Source organism: Indicator indicator, chromosome 18, assembly GCF_027791375.1.
Source record: "Indicator indicator isolate 239-I01 chromosome 18, UM_Iind_1.1, whole genome shotgun sequence".
Lineage (NCBI taxonomy): Eukaryota > Metazoa > Chordata > Aves > Piciformes > Indicatoridae > Indicator > Indicator indicator.
Genome location: NC_072027.1, coordinates 16,872,561 through 16,894,005, shown reverse-complemented (window position 1 = coordinate 16,894,005; position 21,445 = coordinate 16,872,561). Strand labels below are relative to the sequence as shown.

Below are 21,445 nucleotides of genomic sequence, written 5' to 3'. Positions count from 1 at the left end.
GGAACTGTTGGCTTCTGGATGAAGCCATGAAGATGATCAGCAAGCTGGAGCACCTCCCCTATGGGGACAGGTTGGGAGTGTTGGGGCTGTTCAGCCTGGAGAAAAGAAGGCTCTGTCGAAACTTTAGAGCAGCCCTCCAGTACCTGAAGGGGGCTACAAGAAAGCTAGGAAGGCACTTTTAACAAGAGCTTGTAGTGGTATAATGAGGGGCAATAACTTTAAGCTGGAAGAGGGAAGGTTCAGACTGGGGTATTAGGAAGAAATTCTTTACAGTGAGGGTGGTGAGACACTGGAACAGGTCTTGTGGATGCTCCCTCCTTGGCAGTGTTCAGGGTCAGGTTGGTCATGGCCGTGAGCAACCTGGTCTAGTGGAAGGTATCCCTGCCTGTGGCAGAGTTACTGGAACTAGAGGATCTTTAAGGTCCTTTCCAACCCAAATAATTCTATGATTTACGAATAAAATCCAAAGAAATGAAAAGACATACAGAAGGTTACTCAGAAACTGCATGGCAGAAACAAGGGTTGAAGCCAAATAATCCTCTGGAGCCCCCCCCTCTGTGGGATTATCCTCCCCTTCAGGTAAAGTCTTTTTCCTACATTTTATCTCTGCAGACAGTGGTGTGAAGCACTTTTTGATTTATTCATGCAGGAAGAGAAGAGAGTTTGTTTCTTTCTTCCCTGCCATAAAGCTGCTATTTTGCTGAAAAGCAGATTTAAGCAGGGTTCCACGGCAAGAGTTTAAGGGTTACTTTAAACTGGGACACAAAACTACCACTTTCTGACATCATTTCATGGTGTGTTCAGGGAAGTATTCAAGCGTGGCATTGTATCATTAGGTATAATACAAGCCATTGCAGAGGCACTGATTACTGCAATGAGAACTCATTTTCTTTAACACTGTATATGATAAGGAATGAATAAAACCCAGGCCAGGAGCACCATTGTAAAAAGGTGAGCTACTTACAGCAGGGAAAAAACTGAAGATGCTTTTTGGAGAGTTGGAGGAATAAAACATCAAGTGGGGTTCAGGGGTGCTGAGCACATCTGAAATTAAGATTTGCCCTTTCTTTAGATGTTTCTCATCCTGCAGCCCTATCTGCATCAGATTCAAAGATGAAGATAGTTTCCAGTTCTGATCAAACTCAGTACTCAGAGGCAGAAACATCATCACTAGGACCAAGGCACATGTATTCTTTTTAGACACTCTTTTTTAAATTGACAAGAAAAAAAACATTTTTCACCTTGACCTGCTCCAAGTATGCTTTTAGGTCACCCCTCTCCATGATTAAATTCATACAAGGTTTATTAGTCCTCAATTTAATGAGTTGCCTTGGTAAATTTAGAGCATGCCTGTGCCAAACCCAAGCCCAGCTGATGTTCACCAAGCTGATCTTTTCCCCAGCTCCCACATCCCATCCACAGCCAGACCTCCAGGACAAATGGGACTTTGCAATGCTATGCCAAGCAGTGCCTAGATAACTCCAGAAATGTTGGGCTCATCTCAGACTCCAGGCCTCCTCTGAAGCACAAGAGCAGTAACTTGACAATATATTAATATGACTCCGCAAATGGGCTCCTCTAGCATCATGTTAGTAAAGAAGAACCTATGATGGATAGCTCTGTACACATATCTCAAGGGCTCAAGTGCCCACTGAGCAGAATATAAAGGAATTATTTTCATATTTGATCATGTAAATATCACCAGATAGATTTGCACAACCCACTCAAATCTTCCTGTAGATACATGGAGTCACATCTGACAATCAGTTTTCAAAACATACTCAAGTGAGGCCTTTATAAACTTCTCATTAGAAGTACAACAATTTACAACTTCTTCCACCCCCTGGCATTTTATCACACGCCTCTGCTTCTGCAACCTCGCTTGATTTGTGACAGGACGCTACACAGCAAGCAAAGCATTAATGGCAAAGACACAGGACTCCAGCCCTTTGGTAATTTGGTGCAATGATGATAATGAAATTATGCTACTGAGCCAGTAAACCAGCTGAGGATGTACAGACCCTATTGGCAACCAGAGCTGTCTCTGCAGTTATTTAAAACTTTTCTGGCAGTGCACCTCCTGCTCTTCATAGTTAATCTAAGCAGCTCCTTTCCTTCATCCATGTCATTTGCCTAAACAGGTTTTTGTTCCTCATTTTTGCAACAAACTTTTTGTAATACCATATACTTTATCTTAATGTCTTTGTCTTGTTCAAAGCCTCCCCAAATGAATTGGGTTGTAAAAAGTTATTACAGTGGCAGTTGGAAGTACTGAGCAGCACAACTACAATGCATACAGCAATGTTAATTATTTACCAGTTCCCACTTTGATTACATTTTGAGTGATGACGATGCTCAGGGGCTTGATAGGCACGTAACACATTCGTGTTACATTCTACAGTGTCCTAGAATAAATCATCCTTAAAATATTTTGTCTGATAGAAATAGACCATAACATTCAGCAGGATTACAGTAAAATGAGTGATGCAATTTCTACAGAAGGATTGATTTGTCATGATCTCCTACCTTTGAAGAAACAGTCCTTGCTATGGATAATGTAGATTTTTTTCCTCTGCAGGCAGGAGGCTTGATGCAGCTGGCAATGATTCTCATAGAATTTGCCATCAGATCCACACACAGGCATGTAGCTGGACTTGCAATTTTCTATGCATCTGCACTCAGGCTGGTTGGTGTCCTTGTTCACCACACACTTACTACCCCGGCCACAGTACTTCTTCTCACATGATGCATGGAGGCCATCCTGCCCATAAAGCACTGGGGAGAGAAGAAAACATCAGAGTGAGCAACACATGCCTAATGACCCACACTTACCTGTTAGAGCAACACAGGCATTACACGAGCAGGATCTGCAATAGGACAAGAGGAAACAGCCTCGAGTTTCACCAGAAGAGATTTAGGTCAGATAACAGGAACAATTCCCATCACAGAAAGGGTTGTCGAGGCCTGGAACAGGCTGCCCGAGGCAGTGGTGGAGTCCCCATCCCTGGAGGAACTGAAAAACTATGTGGATGTGATGCTGACGAGCATGGTTTAGTGGTGACCTGGCAGTGCTGGGCTAACATTAGGACTTCATGATCTTAAAAGTTCTTTTCCACCCAAAACACTCACTGTGCATGGTTTCTGGGGTGAAAAGCGCATCCTTTGAACAGCAGCAGTTTGAAGAGTGCCTTCACATCTGTGCTCCCACACCTCCTCACAACACTAAGAATGTGCTTCAAAGAGTCTACTGAGAAACGGATGGATGTATGCCTGTTTCTTCTTTTAGCCCTTTGCAAAACTAGACCCTGGAATAAAACCCAGTGAGGGTATTTCTGTACCCAATTTTTGCCCACGAGCTACACTCAAGAAGCAATTCTGAAAACTTACACTCCTCCAGATGCTCCTCCAGAGCTTCATTTTGGGGCAGCAAAATGACCTAAGTACCAGATTTCAGCTTCTGCACCAGTGCATGCATTCAGAGTCTTCCACCCTGAGAGCCAGCAGCAGAAAATCCCCAAGGCTGAAGTTCACACAAGTTTCACCAAAAGCTCAGAGGGTAAGAGTTGCTGAGAGTTTTTGAAAAAAATAGCCCCCAAGGAAGAGTATCACAGAAGGGAAAGTTATGGGAAGATGCTTCTCACTGTAAAAGCGACCACCAGTATCTCTCCTTACCCTCTGAATTATGACATTTGATGAAAAAGAACTTACTACTACATTCAAGAATTTACTGGATGCAACGTTCAGAACATTATCCTGCTGTTTGATACTATTAAAAGGTTTAGGAAGTTGCCCTTGTGCTGTAACACCTTCTGCTTCTGAAGCTTCCTCACTTAAATGCTTGCACCAGCACATTATAGTAACTCATACAGGACAAGGTGCTTCCAAACAAGCCGCTACTCAGAGCGATAATTATCATTATACTCAGTCAAGAGAGTTCCAGGAAATTAGAGTATTCTCTGCTAATTGGAGTACACGAAATTGAGAATCACTGAGGGATGCTGCAAATGGCATAATTAAAGCAGGAATAAACATTTGGTGGTGCACACCCCCCTGCCAGCTTCGCACAGCCTTCCAACAGTGGCTGCCCCCAGCTGCACCATGCCAGGCACTCAGTCTGCACCAGCAAGTCCATGTGGAAGCAAATTCCTGCTGTCTACATTTACCACATGGAGGTTTGGCTCTCAGAAAAGTTTCCACTTTAAGAAAAAGCTCAAGTAGAAGCACTGCCCCAGGGGTGCTTCAGCATCCAATTGGACAAATCTTACAGCACCACATTAATCCTCCAAAATGCACTCAAAGATCACCTGAAATGATACCAGGGGAGGTTTAGGTTGGAGATTAGGAACAGTTTCTTTCCTGAAAGAGTAGTCAGGCATTGGCACAGGCTGCCCAGGGAGGTGGTGGAGTCACTATCCCTGGAAGCATTCAAGAAACCTGTGAACATGGCACTTGGAAACATGGCTTAGTGACCATGGTGATGCTAGGTTGGTCAGCCTCGATCTTGGAGATTTTTTTGAACCAAAACAATTCTATGATTCTACAATTAAAGCTTCTAGTTTTGGCTCCGGTCCTGATCTAACCTCTAAACTTCAGCAGTAGAACTGGATGTCCAGCTGCCTGCAGAAACTCACTGTTAGTTGAAGACAAACTGGCTTTTTACATGCAAATGCAGTAATTCCCATTCCTGCAGTGTAGAAGCAACTTTTTATGAGCAGAAATATGACAAAGCTACTTGGGTTTTGGTTTTGCTCTGTGTGATGGGTTCATCTGGTTGGTCTTAATTTAAGTCAGTGCTTGTCATGAACCCAGCCTACCCTTGAACTCTTTTAGAGTTTTGATACGGTAAGGAAGAAGGTTGCATTTGGGAGTACAGAAATAATCTGTGAGCCTTCATCCTATCTGTAACGTATTTAGTGGTGTGTAAAAGGTAAATGAGCTCTCTGTCTTTAAATTAATGAGCAGCCAGAGGACACACTCTCCAATGTGGCAATATCATCTTTATTTTCCTATTAAAGTCTTGCTTTGAGATGAAGGCAGCCTTTTAACAAGCCTTACAAAAGTTTCTGAACTGGGTGATTTTATTTGGTTTTCCACTGGAATCCCAAATTTCTCAAGGGTAGCCAGAAATCAGTTTGAGAAGTCAGGTGTTTCCTGGGTGTATGGGAATGGGCTTCCTCTCTCCATCCTCTGGCTTTAATACAATATAACGACTCAGACTCAAGTACCCAAAAGTGACTTGTTTTGGCAGATGATCACATTTTAACCCAAGGAAATGACACTTTGTCATTTTCATGCAATAGAGTGAGGCTTGTAAATAGTGTGAGCAGTTAGTTGGTAATTTCACTTGATTATCTTTTCCATTTTTGTTTTTAATTATCCTTGTAAGAGTATGGAATTCAGTCACTTTATTAATAACGTGACAAAAAAATTAGCAATGTCAGGTGTGTTTCAGGATGCTGAGATACACGTGGGTGTCCTTCAGGTGCCTGCCCACTGGATCAGCTGGAGCAAGTGCCTGGATTCAAAGAATCCCACCATGGTAGGGGTTGGAAAGGACCTCTAGAAATCATCCAATCCAACCCCACCCTGTTATAGCAGGGGCACCCACAGCAGCTTGCCCAGGATCACAATGCCCAGCTGGGTTTGGTATCTCTCCAAAGAAGACGACTCCACACCCTCTCTGGCAGCCTGCCTCCAGGGCTCTGACACCCTCACAGGAAAGAATCATACAATTGTTTCAGTTGGAAAAGACCACCAAGATCATTGAGTCCAGCTGTTAAACTAATGCCACCATGGGCTCCAGCAACTTCACAGGAAATCATTTTCTTCCAATGTTCAGATGGAACCCTCCTGGGTTCCAGTTTGTTCTTCTTACCCCTTGTCCTGTCACTTGGCACCACTGAAAAGTGTCTGGCCCCATCCTCTTGTCCCCCAGCCTTTAGCTCTTGCAGAGCACTGAGAAGATCCCTTCTCAGTCTTGTCTTCTTACCCTTTTACCCAACTTAGATGTGTTTAAACAGGAGTTCTCCATCTGGGAACATAAACCCAAACTGTAACAAAAGGAATGAAGCAAAAAGGCTTTCTGTGGCTTCTCCATAGTAACCAGAGTGGATCTGGAAAAGATTTTTATAAACTGGTGCTTAAAAAAAGCTTTGTTATCATTAAAACTCTTAGAATTTCCATGGCAGCAGGCACAGCCTTTGACTTCAGTAAGGCCAAATTCATATTAAAAATTGAAATACCAAAGTCTCCGGAGGCTCCAAGAGAGTTTTGGTTGCTGCTGGTACTTGTGGTAGGTCACATGTAGGCAGGATGCAGCTGTGTCCAAATGTGACGTGAGGCATTAAATCAAAGCATCCCACCATGACTGAAGAGGCTGGACTAAGCTTCAGTCAGATGCATGGTGCTGTCCTCAGCTGGTGCCAGCTCTGAGAGATTGATTCTGAGCCATCAAGACAGCACAGGAAGTACTATGATGCAGTTGTACTTGAACTACATTTATACAGACAATAATAGCTCCTGAATCCTGATTTTTTTTTCGGTATCTTTAGCATGAACAGCAGCTTTCAGAATAAGATAAATGTGGACATGGCACTTCAGGACATGCTTTAATGGCCATGGTGGTCTTAGGCTGATGGTTGGGCTCAATGATCTTGGAGATCTTTTCCAACTGAAACACTTCTATGATTCTGTGTTGTGATAGATAAGCCAAGTGCATGCAGAGGTGCAGATCCTGCCACTAAGAGAAGGAGGATGCTTGTCCAGGCCTTCCTTAAGCCCTAATCCTTCATGCTGCTCTGATCTACAGCAGACATCATAAATGCAGATGGCCTTGGCAGTGACATCTCCTGGAGATCATATAATGAACATTCCTAAGAACATTTTCCAGAAATTTGGGAACAATTAGTAAAGTAAATAAAGAACATTCAGATACTTCTTCCAGGGACTGCACTTTTTGCACTGCTCAGAGCTCCTTTGACCTTCTAGTTTATTACAAGTCAGGAAAAGTCAATATTTCTGAGCTTGCCAGGTTGGAGGAATTTTAATGAGTTATTGAGTCAAAGAGTTAACCCACCAATAAAAGATCTAACTTTTTTCCCCTTTCAGATTTACAGTGATAAAAACAAAGGTTTATCAGGGACCAGGAAAAATGAAGTTTTGTAGAGAGTTTTGCTTGACATTGTGCACACTCTTTAACCCCTTGATCACTGGTACTTGAAATATAGCTTCATAACTGGGACATTTCATATTGGCATGAAATGCTGGGCAGGCAGGAGCTCTGTTGGTGCTAGGGAGAAGTGATTAAAAAAAGGATTGAAATAGTGAATTCTGGTGCTCCTCTCATCTCTATTATATGTTATGAAGGAAAAGGCTTTGGAGGAGATCTGGTCTGCTCTCCTACACTGAACTGTCCTGCTACTTGAAAAATCATAGAAGCATAGAATTGTTTCAATGGAAAAAGCCTCTAGGATTATTGAGACCAACCACCAATATAAGACCACCATGGCCATTAAACCGTCTCCCCGAGGGCCATGTCCACACATCTCCTGAACACTTCCAGGGATAGTGACTCCACCACCTCCCTGGGCAGTCTGTTCCAATGCCTGACAACTCTTTCATGAAAGAAACTTTTCCTAATACTCTACCTAAGCCTCCCCAGCACAATTTAATAGGGCACTGGCGACCGGTATAACTGGGAGCTTCAGCATCAAGTCCTTCAAAAACACTGTTGCACATTACAAATATTCCAACAAAATTAAAATAACATCAAATCCTCTAAACCAGGATAAAAACAATCAGTCTCTAAATTTAGTTGTTGCTTCCATCAAGTAAATGGGTGAGGTAAACATGAGCCATTCTGCCAGCACCTTGACATCAGTTTTTCAGCATTCTTCCTCTCCTACATGAAATAATCTTCTATGCTCTAAAATATCAAACCTGTAACCACTGTTTATTGATGGCAAATATATGTTACCAGTACACACAACACGTACACACAGATATATCTGTCCCAGTGTGCATTTACACACAGATGATGCACATGTACACATGACCAGACATTCCCCACACACTTCACTTGCCATAACTTCACTTTGGCCAGAGATACAAAGTCAGAAGTTGCAGCACAGCACCTGAAACCTTCCACCCACAGCACAACTTTAATAACCAAGTCATGGTTGGAAATAACAAAAGTTCAGAGGCATGACTGCTGCACCTGGCTTCTGCTCACTAGCAAATTCGTGTGCTGTACACATTGTCAGTATGCAATAAGAAAAGAAACATAAAGCAGGGATTTTATAATCATCTGCTCTCTGAGTTCCTCGGGTTTTCATTGCATGCCTGTTATCAAAGTGGAGAGGGAGAAAAGCCACAGTAAATCACCTGGAATAGGGGCATGGCACCAGTGCATTCATTATCTTCATTACCAGCCTTTGGAGCTGCCATTTATTTATTTTTATAAAACAAAAGCGTTGACTTATCCTGAAAATAACAGAAAATGAGGTCTGCTTCAAGCGTAGGTTTTGCTGTGGATACAAAGCATTTTTTCAAGCTCCAGGAGATAACTCTAGGTGTGTATGTGTGTGCACATCTTTGAGCTGGATGGAGAGAGATACAGCAGCCTCAGAAGAGGAGGGCATAAAATCAGTCACTTTTACTGATGTAGATGCTCTACACAAAATAAAAGAGAGGATGACAATGGAAAGCCTCACAGAATCCCATCATGATGGGGTTTGGAAAGGACCTCTGGGGACTATTCAGTCCAAAGCCAGAGCAGCTTGCTCAGGATCACAATGTCCAGCTGGGTTTGGAATCTCTCCAGAAGAGGAGACTCCACAACCTCTGTGGGCAGCCTGCTCCAGGCCTCCAGAACCCTCACACCAAAGAAGTTTCTCTTCATTTTCAGATGGAACATCCCGTTTTCCAGTTTGTGCTCTTTGTCCCTTGTCCTGTTGCAGGGCACCACTGAAGAGAGTCTGGCCCCAGGCTCTTGTCTCCCCACCCTTTATCTCTTGCAGAGCACTGATCAGATCCCCTCTCAGGCTGCTCTTCTGCAGGCTAACAGCCCCAGGGCTCTCAGCCTTTTCTCCTCACTGAGATGTTCCAGGCCCTTCAGCACCTTCACAGCCTCCATTGCACTCTCACCAGTACTTTCCTCGCAAGAACAAAAACTAGCAAACCTTCCTAGCTGGACACATTATGTCAGGAGGATTCTTCCACAGTTTAAAAAACAATATAAACACTAGAAAAGAAATTAAAATCTGCTCTAGAAAGGAGTCTTGTGACAAATAGTTACATGGAGGACAACACCACAGGAGCAGCTTAATCTGTGTTTGGGGTTTAACAACAAATACAAAGTGGAATTGCTAAGCCAAAGTTCAGTAAAAAAGTGTAGCTGTTCTGCAAATATCACCAAGGAAGCAGTTAAAAAAAAAAAAACCAGGGGAAAATTTTCTACATAATTTTTTACATCCAAAAATGGGGATTAATGCTATTCACTCTGCTAGGACTATGAAACCCATTAGAGATGATAGCACAAAAAGGCATTCAAAAAATTCCAGTACCTATGCTGTCCTGGGTGTGATTAGCCTTATTTTAAGTCCTATTTCAAATCCATTTAACCATTATGAGATCAAAAGTTTCATTAAATATTATTTTTGGATGCTATCATGACATATGTGGGCACTAAATGAAGAAAGAGGCAACAGGCATGTACAAATCAAAACGTCCCAACTAAAGCACACAGGCAGATTACTGAGAAAGAAATTCCAGACAATATATGAGACCACGAAATTCTACCATGCACAATCTGCTTGATTGTTCTCTTCTTGGAAGAGCTACTAAAAGAGGAGATTCATAAAGTAGCTCTTTATTAAATATTTATCTAATGTTACCTATGACAGGTACTACGTAGTGAAGGTAATTTTAGTACATTACACAAAAATGATCCAAGAGCTGGAAGACCTCTGCTGTGAGGCCAGGCTGAGAGAGTTGGGGATGTTCAGCCTGGAGAAGGCTTCAGGAGAACATCTGATGGCCTTTCAGTGTTCAAAGGGCCTCTCAAGAAAGCTGGGGACAGAGTTTTTATCACAGCGTGTTGTGCCAGGACAAGGAGTAAAGGTTTAAACTAAAAGAGGGAGAATTAGACTGGAGAGAAGGAAGAAATTCTTCACTGTGAGGGTAATAGGTATTGCAATATTTGCAATCTTTCAAGAACAAAAGATGCTAAGTTTCTGAGAAGTATCCTGCAGTCTCACAGAAATCTCTCCTTTATTTTTGACTCATTAATTTGCAATAAGACCATTTATCAGAAAATAATTGCATTTGTTTGTTGTATGCCTCTTTTCCCCTCACCTACACACAACCCAAATGTTATTTTAGATTGCACAGAAAGATGCTTGCAGCACTACAGTTTACAAGGCTCACTGAGGAAAACCAACAGAAACAGCAAGCCAGCTCATCATCATGGTTGTCTTCAGGAAAGAACACTATTTTGATTATTTATTTGGGGTTGGAAGAGGAATAGATAACAAGCTTTTATAATTAACATCCATTCAGCTTCCTTATCACATTATTCCTGAATGCCTTTGTAAAAAAACAAAACAACAATCTGGCTTGCACCAAACTGTACAAGTGCCACTGCAGGAGGTTTGAAGGTGATTGATTGCAGAGACCTCAGCCTCATCACAGTGGTGCCTGGGTCAGCACTTCCATTAGCATTTCCTTTCCAGAGGTGCCCATTGCATGCTTGAGCCTTACAAATTAAGTCCCATGAAAAAGACATTTAAAGGTGTGTTAAAGCACAACCCCAAAATGTAACAGAGGTAGAACACCAGACTCTGACCTGTCTCCCTCACTCCTAGGAAAGGATGGAGGCTGGCACGGGGTATGACCTAAATATACACAAATTAAATACCACGTTTTCCAGTAACTTCCATAATCCATGTAGTGATTACTGTTACTTGGAAACACTTTGTCACTTCGAAGAATGGGCTTCATTCTGCTCCAGCAGCAGAAGCATTTAACTGTGCAAACAACAAGGGACAAACTCAAAATGTGAATATACAGCAGGGACACCTCAATGAGCCCCTACATGCAGCACATACCTCCTTCAGCAGCCAACAGCAAAGTTCTCAAGCCAGTCTCTTTCCCAAAGAAAAGCTCTTATTCTCAGAAGGAAACAAGCATGAACATGCAAATCCACCTCCATGAGCCAACTCACTTTGGGCTGTTAAGACAAAGTTGCTCACTACAACGCCCTGAAAGGAGGCTGGAGCCAGGTGGGGTTGGTCTTTTCACCCAACCACCAAGTGACAAGACAAGAGGAAATGGCCTCAAGTTCCACCAGGGGAGGTTTAGTTGGGCATTAGAAGAAACTTCTTCTCAAGCACAGGCTCCCCATGGAGGTGGTTGAGTACCCATCCCTGGAAGTGTTTAAAAGCTGCAGAAATGTGATGCTGAAGGACATGGTTTAGCCTCAAATTTGGTAAAGTTGAATAATGTTTGGACTTGATGATCCTAAAGGTCTTTTCCAACTGAAACATTTCTATGACTAATAAATCTATGGAGTCTTTTACTGTCCCTTTTTGCACATCCTTACTCCCAACTAGGTTAGTTTTCAAGCATCAAAGTTTCCAGAAGGAATCAGTAGCTGCATATCTGTACTACCTGCACCTCTACCATTCAGCACTAGCCATAAATGAAAGCAGACAGCTGGGTGAAAATTAGGGATTGGATTCATTTTGTAAGTCTATTTCCAAGCACTGATGTTTTCCTGTAAAAGCTGCATTTGCTGGGAATAAATGAAGAGGGGAAAAAAAAAAAGTATTAAAGCATTAAAGCTATTTAGTTGTAATGCAGTTTGTGTTAGTGCAGGTGGCTTGCATTTGGCTGTTTTTCACTTCTGCATGTTTGAATCATGGCTCCTTTCCTTGATGGAAGAGGATTAGTGCCATTCCTGCATCACCTCTAAAGCAGCATAAACCTCCAGCTGGAAACTGTTGAGGTTGCAAAGTGTCTTTTCACATTAGTTTTTTTCCCCACCCCAAGACATTTCATTTATGTTTCCCAAGTAGATGCCACAGAGCCTCATAGATTACAAGCACAGGAACATTACTGTATCACAGAATTGTGAGGCAAGAGCCAAAGAGGTCCATTATGGGGAGAATTACAATCAGGCAACCACTGAAGAAGGACGTATGACATCTGTGTCAGGATGCAGAAGAAAGAACATTTTTGTAAATCACTTTTGAGCCATTTTTCAGAAAAGTAAATAACTGGTGGAGGGACCTTCTTACTGACTCTGTGCCACCAAGTTGTTTGTCTGTATGTTCCCTCTTGTCACCTTTAATGAATCATTTCATAGAATCACAGAACGGTAGGGGATGGAAGGGACCTCTAGAGATCAAGCCCAACCCCCTGCCAAAGCAGAACCACCTAAGGCAACTCATGCAGGAGCACATCCAGGCAGGTCTTGCTCTCCAGGCAGCCTGCATCAGGGCTCCAGCACCCTCACAGTAAAGTTTTTCATCATGTTCAGGTGGAACTTCCTGTGTTCCAGTTTGCATCCATTGGCCCTTGTCCTATTACAGGACACTACTGAAAAGAGCCTGGCCCCTTCTTCTTGACACCACCCTTCAGATATCCGTAAACATTAATAAGATCTCCTCTCAGTCTTCTCTTTTCCAGACTAAACAGCCCCAGGTCTCTCTGCCTTTCCTTACAAGAGAAATATTCCAGTCTCTTCATCATCCTCATGGCTTCTCTTGGACTCATGCCTAGTATTTCTCTATCCCTCTTGAACTGTGGAGCCCAGAACTGGACCTGATACTCCAGATGTGGTCTCACTGGGACAGAGTAGAGCAAGAGGAGAACTTCCTTTAACCTGATGATCACACTCTTTTTAATGCAACCCATTTCATTTCAGGGCATCACAGAATTGTAGCATGCAAATGGTCTGAGGAGACAAAAGCCACAGAAGGAACCTGCAGCAATGGGTCAGCAGCAGCCCAGCTGCTGCCCTCACACTATCTCCCAGTCTTCCTCCATTGGTGGCTCAGCTTTGCAAAAAAAATTAGCAGGGAAAAGATGAAGCCCTGAGGAGTGTCAGTTTGAAGTCATCAGCCAGTACAGTGTAACAGAAGAGTTTCCTAGATGCTGTCTACAACCCTGCTGTGATCTCCAAAAGCATCACACCTGACCTGCCGACCACCCATGGTTCACAGCAGGATATTCTGCATATTTTATGTTTGACCTGGGTGCATGCTGCAGAGACTGAGCTGGTGAGTAAATTCCTTCTAAGGGAGAAAAGTAATTTTAGTATTTCCCATCTATGGTGGTCCCATGGAAGAAAACCTCATTCTTCTGAAAGGCCAGTGTCTCCTCACTTGAGACAGGGAAAAAGCAACGAGCATTTTCCAACCACCAGCTGTGCTGGCACAAGAGAGGGGAGCCAGGACAGTAGATGGGACACCAGCTACACATCCCACCAGATACCCCAGCTATGTCCTAACCATTTTCCAGGTGAAGCTTCTTTGAAGCTGCTGGAACCATCTCCTGGAATAAAACTATATGTGTTTTTTATTTTGATTTTTTTACAGACAACTACTGCCAGAAAGACCCAACCATTTCCAATCACATCATGAATCAAACCCCTCTCTGAATACAAAAGGTGGTGGAGCAAAGCTCTGCTCAAACCTGCACCCAACCAGGTGGTTTCACACAGAACTGAAACTATTTTTCACAGCCGCTCTAAGGCAGAAGAGAAACTTGAACTTCGAAGTGCAAAGTCCCAGCCTTACTCACCCACATCTCCTCTAAACTAGAGGTGAGATCATTTCTCCTCAACCTCCTTGTCAGGAGTCCTCCTGCCAAAAAAACCCACTGCAACAGAGAAATTAAATTTGTTGCATAAACAGGATTTCTGCTTCACTGCCTGCAACAAGCAGGGATGCACAGGAGATCAAGGCATCCTACATCTCTATCCCTATGTCCAGGATCGTGTCCCACCTTGGGAGAGACAAGAAGGCAAAGGGGGCAGAGGCAGAGAGCCAAAGCGTCACAGAGCCAGAATGCACCCCAGCTTATGCCAAACATTTCATTACTTGAAAACCTGCCCAGCTTTTTGAGCCCAAAGGGAAGCTTTCAAAATTAGCCAGTTGCTAGAAACTGTTTTAAAATTAGTGAGAACAGGCTGTAATCTTTAAAGTATTATTTTTGTACGTGTTATGCAACGCTTTTCAGACAGGGTTCATAAAATCCCTATCAGGAACAAAGTACAGTTGATTTAAAGTGATAGCAAATGAAAACTAAACCAACCCTGCCACTGCAATAGTCACAAAGGCAAATACACACACATTGCACTGAGACTGCAAATAACCTAAATGATCAACAATCTTCAGCGCTCAACAATCACAGAATCCCAGCATGGGAGGGTTGAAAGGGACCTCTGGAGGTCATGCAGTCCCAACCCCACTGCTAAAGCAGGGTCACCCACAGCAACTTCCCCAAGATCACAATGAGAGCTGGGTTTGGATGATCTCCAGAAAAGGAGACTCCAAAACCTCTGTGGGTGACCAGCTCCAGGCCTCTAGAACCCTCACACCAAAGAAGTTTCTCCTCATCTTCAGATGGACAGCATCACACTCCAGCCCTCCTGCATTTTGTGGACACACTGTTTGGTGTGTCTGCCTGCTGCATCTGGGGCCAATGTTAACACACAGAAACCTTCATCTTGTACAGGATACCACCTTGACATTTTGGTCCCTGGCAGTGAATGCATCCCCACAGTGAAGAACCTGTTGTTCATACCAAGCATTTGAGGATCTGTCCTGAGGGCATATCTGTTTCTCACCCCCCTTCTGAGCATTTTACTTTATCATCCATAAAAGAAATTACCCCAACTGTAATTGAGGATTTATCTCCTTAGAATGACAGAATCCTTCTGGTTGGAGGAGACCTTTCAGATCACTGAGTCCACCTACTAACCCAGCACTGCCAAGTCACCACTAAACCATGTCCCTTAAAAGACACAGTTCAGTGCTATCTCCTGGAAAGTCACTCCCATCTACTAACAGTTTGATTAACAATTGGGCTTTGAATATCAGATTGCAAGATCTCTTCTTTTCCTGAGATAAATATCCCCAATACACATCCAGTCCTGCCACATCGCCCCAACCTGCACCAAGCAGGGACATGGTTTAATGGGTGTGATGGTGTTAGGTCAATGGATGGACTCAGAAGTCTTTCACAATTGAAACTACTCTAAGATTCTATAAGCAGTTGGAAATACATGCATCCTAAATTAAATATATGCTCCTAAATTAAAGGCAATTTTTTATCCCCACTTACCCTCCAGCAGTTATTTCTCCCTCTGCTTCTTATACAAAGGAGGACAGCAGAATTAATACCATTTCTACTGCATTAGAAACCTTTTACTCCCTCTGTATTTGCTCTGTGCTGAAGGCAGCATTTTAACATGCATTTACCTGATGGAAGAGATACAGGCTATTGAAAGGATAACACAGTAAAATGAAAAAACCTACTAAAAAGCTACATTCAAAGTGAAAAGCCTTTACACTTCACATGCTGTTAAAACTGGCTCAGAGGGCATCATTGCAGAAATGGGGCATTGGTACTGAAACATCAACATCAGCTGCCTTTGGCTTTTTTTTTATTCTGAGCAGGAATATCACCAGTTTCTCAGGCTGAGAGTCACGACATGAAAAGATAAATCCAGGAGAGGTGAAAATAGATTCAGAGAATGGTTTGGGTTGGAAGGGGCCTTAAAGATCATCCAGTTCCAACCCCCCTGCCATGGGCAAGGACACTTTCCACTAGACTAAGTTGTTCAAGGCCTCTTGCTACCTGGCCGTGAAAGCTTGAAGGGAGGGGGCATCTACAACCTCCCTGGGGCAACCTGTTCCAGTGTCTCACCACTCTCACTGGAAAGAATTTCTTCCTCATCTCCAGTCTAAATCTGCCCTTCCTGAGCTTCAATCCATTCCCTCTTATCCTTTCACTGCAAGTTGTTGTAAAAAGTCCATTGTAAAAAAAGATAGAAATCAGTAAGGAAATCAAGGCTTCCTGCAGGGGATGTATTTTTGTTTCTAACCTTTTTAACATAATCTGAATTTTCTGACTTTGGAAGGCTGGGTATCTTTTTTGGCAAAACTGCCCAGTAGGACAAGGCTCTGCAGTGACCCACAAGGAGCTTTATCCCCTCAAATGGCATCAGTGCCATCCACAGCCACAGAATCCATCCATCCCACATGCACCCAGGGTGGTGGGAGCACTCCTCATTCATTCATGCCAGGAACACAAGCAGAAAGCCAAATCTGAAAGGGAAGATGTGAAATAAGAGAAGATGTATTCAGAGCCTTTCCTTTGAAAGAGCTTTGTATAAGAGAGAAAAACAAGCCAAAGCCGATAAAAATCAGCAAAAGACTGTTTCCTTCCAAATACAAAGGCAACAAATGAAAACAAGAGGGTCATGTTTAATAGCAGAAGAGGAAATGTTGGGGATAAAAAGCAGGAATAAGCCACAATCATCAGTCATCAACATCAGAGTATTCTGGGCAAAAGCAACATTATGGAGCTTTTCAGTCTTGTAAGAAAGAGAAGGGAATACAAAGCATTTTGGTGCAGGGCATACTTCACATATTTCACTGATCCACACAGATAAGGCAGAACTACACAGAGTATACTACAAGGTGTGCACAGACACCTCTGAGGCCAAGGCAGTGCTTACATCTCAACACAGTTAGACTAGCACCATGAATGCCCCAGAAAAACAGAGCCACCAGTTTAAAGACAAGACACCATATCAAGGTGACCCAGCACAAAGCTGGCAGCTTCAGTATTTCAAACTGAAAGCTTGGATTTGGCTTTTCTACCAGCTTTTATAGTTCAAACTCCTTCCCTGATCCCTTATTAAAACCACACAAGTCAAGTCATTCTAGAACTATGGGACAACACAAGAAACTCCCCAGTTTGTCTTCTCTGTCTCAGCAATTACAACCAGCTCCTTTGGATTAGCACATTCAGATCTCTGGCAGTTTTGAGGGAAGGATGTAGGGATGAACCACATCAAAAGAAACACAAGAAGTGTCATCTCTTCTCCAGTCACTTTGGACCACTGACCAGAAAGGTAAAAAGAAGCAAATGTCACTATATTGGACTCTCTAGGACCAGAGGGAGGTTAAGTAGGAACATTTCATGCTAAGAACACAGTCTTTTGCCCAACCATGTAGAACTCAAATCATAGACTTGTTTTGGTTGGAAAAGACCTTTCAGATCACCAAGTCCAACCATTAACCCAGCACTGCCAGATCAGTGCTAAACCACATCCCTCAGCACCTCATCTACATAGCTTTGAAACCCCTCCAGAGATGAGGACCCTACCACTGCCCTGGGCAGCCTGTGCCAGGGCTTGACAACTCCTTTGGGAAAGAAATTGTTCGTAATGTCCAACCTAAACCTCCCCAGCACAACTTGAGGCCCTTTGCTCTTGTCCTATCAATGTGGCACAGAGGGACATGGTTTAGCAGCAGACCTGGTAGCATTGGATTAATGGCTGGAGTCAATAATCTTCAAGGTCTTTTCTAGCTTAAATGATCCTATGATTCTAAGATTCCAATTGTCCTAATGATGAATTCATCAGTAGAGAAAAAATGGCACTCAAGTTCTCCTGCTCTGCAAGGTCCACACAGGACCCACTCTCACCTTCCCTTAAGTCTGGCATCCACCTACGTCTGGTGGAGGATCTGGAAGGTCAGTATTTTGAGCCAGGAGCTGATAGCATGCAAGGGAAATGCATGAGGGTCAAGAGAGGGATGGCTGCAATGGCCTGAGGTGAAGTTTACTTTCAGAAACATTTGCTTTGCAGACAAGAAATTGGAACAGCCTGCCCAGGGAGGTTGTGGAGTCACCATCCCTGGAGATGTCCAACAAACCTGTGGATGTGGCACTTCGGGATGTGGCTAAATGGCCATGGTAGTGTTAGGTTGAAGGTTGGACTCCATCTTAGAGGTCTCTTCCAACCAAACCAGTTCTATGATTCTATAAGAATTGTGTTCATTTACCACCAGCCTGGTCCCTTACATCACACCATGGCTCAGAAAGGCCTGACTGATAGCCCTCAGCCATGGCTGAACAGTGCAGCCCTCCTCAGACTTTTGTTTTCTCTACATGTGGTTCCATCTGATCAACTGCAGCACAAACTGACTTCAGCCAATTGGTAATGGGAGGACACATCCAGCAGGCAAAATCCAGCTGGCATTTTGTGCTCACAGCAAATAGGATTACCGGCAGCAGTGAAAAGTGCAGTCCTCCTCTGAACAACACACTGGGGATGGCAGCTGCTTTCCAGCCTTGGACTACAAATACCATCCTGCCAAAGCTTTCTGTACTAATGGGGACTATTTTCTCTATAGGAAGGGAAAAGGCAGGGAAGAATTCAGAGAGAATTCAATTTTTATGCTTCCAAGTCTCCTACTGACATGTGTGTGTTCAACTGCTCCCAGTCCTATTAATGCCCAGCATGGGGAGATCCAAACAGCTTCAGAGCTGCTACAAGCTGAGGCTGTCCAACAGATGGAGGAAATGCTTGAAATGACTTGGAATTTTTCTATGCTAAATAAGGTAGCACAGCTTTGTTAAGTCAAGAAAACCTGCACTTCTCCACAGAAATATTTGTCTCTAGCTAAAACACAAACCAGAGCTGCCAACTGGTCCAGTTCATAATCCTCACCAATGCCAATGGGAGCTACATTTGCAGAGCAGCTCTCCACAGGGACCCCAGAGCATGATTTACTGACTCCAACATGACTTGCAGGCACTAAATGGCTGCCTCCAGGTTACTCAGGTGGAAGAACACACACAGTGCCCATTTTGGGGGGGAAAAATGGTCCTGAAACTGTCAACGAAAAGAAATCCCTCAGGACTCACCATGAAATGGAGAGAATGACCTGCCAGTAAGGAGGGGAGATGGGAGGCAAAGGGAAAATGAGCAACAAACCAAATTACTCTGTGTGTGATGGCAAGAGTGATCCTGAACTTAAACAGTTTCCCAAAAGTTCACATTTCAAGTCGTAGCTATCTCAACAGCACCCACTGGAGTGGCAAAAACACATGAAAAATTTAAAGTTAGAAGATCTCTTCCCATGTAACTGCTTCTGCTATATGAACAGGGCTCACATTCCCAGGAACAGAGTTTAGAGATGAAAACAAGGATAAACCCATTTTTTATTTTCCAATGTGAAAACCCAAAGCACATCCCTGGACAGCAATGCAGGTGTGACTGCTCAGGCCAGGGGCAGCATCCCTAAGCTGGCACAGGCAGCTTTGTGGGCTAACAACCCCTTTAAGGGGGGCTCCAAAAGCGTGTGGGACTTTCTGTTGTGGTATTTGTTCTGCACGTGTGTTGGCAATTTCAGCTGGCTGATACTGCAGTATTTCTGTGGGATTAGCCAGCATCACGTGAGGCGCAGACGTACTCAACACCATTAGCAGTAAACACACAGTTATTAGACAGAAGAATGGGAGAATCTGAATTATTTAGGTTGGAAAAGATCTTCAAGATCAAGTCCAACCATTAACCCTAATCCACCAAGCCCACTACTAAGCCATATCCCCAAGAACCATACCTACACAGCTTTGAAATGCCTCCAGAAAGAACTCCAGCCTGTTCCAATGACTGACAACCCTTTCAGGGAATGTTTTTTTCCAAATGTCCAGCCTAAACCTCCCCTGATGCAACTGAGGCCTTTCTCTCGTTCTATTACTACTTATTTGCCAGAAGAGACCAACACCCACCTGCCTCTAATCTCCTTTCATGGAGCTGTAGTGACCCAAAAGGTCACAGAATCATAGAATCAACCAGGTTGGAAGAGACCTCCAAGATCATCCAGTCCAACCAATCACCAGCCCTAAGCAATCAACTAGACCATGGCACTGAGTCACCCCTCAGCCTCCTTTTCTCCAGGCTGAACAAGCCCAGTTCCTTAAGCTGCATCTCACCAAACCTCTTCTCCATAACCCTCATTAGCTTCATTGCCCTTTTCTGGACATGCTCCTCAATGTCCTTTGTAGGAAGGACAAAGAATTTTGCCAAAAGAACTGATTACTTTGACAGAATGAGAGGCAATGGCCTGAAATTGTGCCAGAAGAGGTTTGGGTTGGAGATTAGGAACAATTTCTTCCCTGAAAGAGTGGTCAGGCATCGGAACAGGCTGCCCGGGGAGGTGCTGGAGTCACTATCCCTGGACATGTTCAAGAAATGCGTGGACACAGCACTTGGGGACATGGTTAATGGCCATGATGGTGATGCATTGACAGTTGAACTTGATCTTAGATCCAACCAAAACAACTCTAGCATTCTGTTTGAGGTGTGGCCTCGAATGAAAGAATCCTAAGTCATCACTCTTGCTTAAAGCAAACACTGCATTTTGAAAGGGAAAGCAAGGATCTCGTTTCTTCCCTTCCTGGCATTTTTCCCCAGCACAACTACTTCATGCACTCCAACTAAATAAATGCCTGAATGTCTTTGAAGACATAAACTGGGATACAGCGAAGCAAGCTGCTAACACCAAGCTTTGTAGTGCACGGTCCAAAGGGAGTCCACGGCAGGGACAAGGCAGAATGCATTAAATCTCAATTAGATCATAGCACACAACAAAGCACACAACATTATCATCAGATTTGCTCACCCAAGGATTAAGTGGCTGCCTTCAGAGAGGTCTGTGCTTGCAAAGTCTCCTGGGGATTGAGCAGCTCTTTGTGGCAAAGAGCAGGCACCAGTCTGCACTCTTGTAATGAGCTGCACCCAGTAAATGCAGCTCAAAACACGGAATTTTACATGTCTGTGTGTCTAAGAGAGAGGCTGCAGGCTGTGAACAGACACAGCTCAATTTTGGAAGCACTTAAGTAATTTTAGCTAATTTATCTTACTGATGACTGGCTGGAGATGACTATCACAACCAAAACAGAAAAAGAAAGAAAATAGAAAACAAAGCTTAGATGGCACACTTCAAACAAGCACAACTCTGCTAAGGCAATGCTCCAGGTCTTTTTAAAGCAATCATGTAGGGAATGTTCTTTTTCCATGGAATCATTTCGGTTGGAAAAGATCTCTAAGATCATCCAGTCCAACCATCCTCTGGCTGTCCCAAGCCTGGAGCTTAACCATGTCCCTCAGCACCACATCTCTGCACCTTTTAAACAACTCCAGGGATGAGGATTCAACCACCTCTCTGGGGAGCCTGGTCCAGGGTTTGAGAAAACTTTCATGGAAGAAGTTTCTTCTAACATCCAACAAACCTCTCCTAGTGCAACTTGAGGCCATTTCCTTTGTTGCTTGTTACTTGGAAGAGTGCAACCCCCACCTCACTTGAATCTCCTTTCAGGAAGTTGTAGAAGGTCTCCCTATACACTTCTTTTCTCCAGGCTA

The 21,445-nt window shown here is 43.5% G+C and overlaps 1 protein-coding gene across 2 annotated transcripts in view; it reads right to left on the bottom strand.

Annotated features, from left to right (window-relative positions):
• Positions 1–21,445, bottom strand: part of LOC128973008 (follistatin-related protein 4-like) — a 266,784-nt gene that overhangs the window by 178,779 nt on the left and 66,560 nt on the right. For both annotated transcript variants that reach the window (XM_054389163.1, XM_054389162.1), the window contains one exon: positions 2,527–2,775. In XM_054389163.1, coding sequence (XP_054245138.1) covers positions 2,527–2,775 — 249 coding nt within the window. The remainder of the gene's footprint in view (positions 1–2,526; positions 2,776–21,445) is intronic.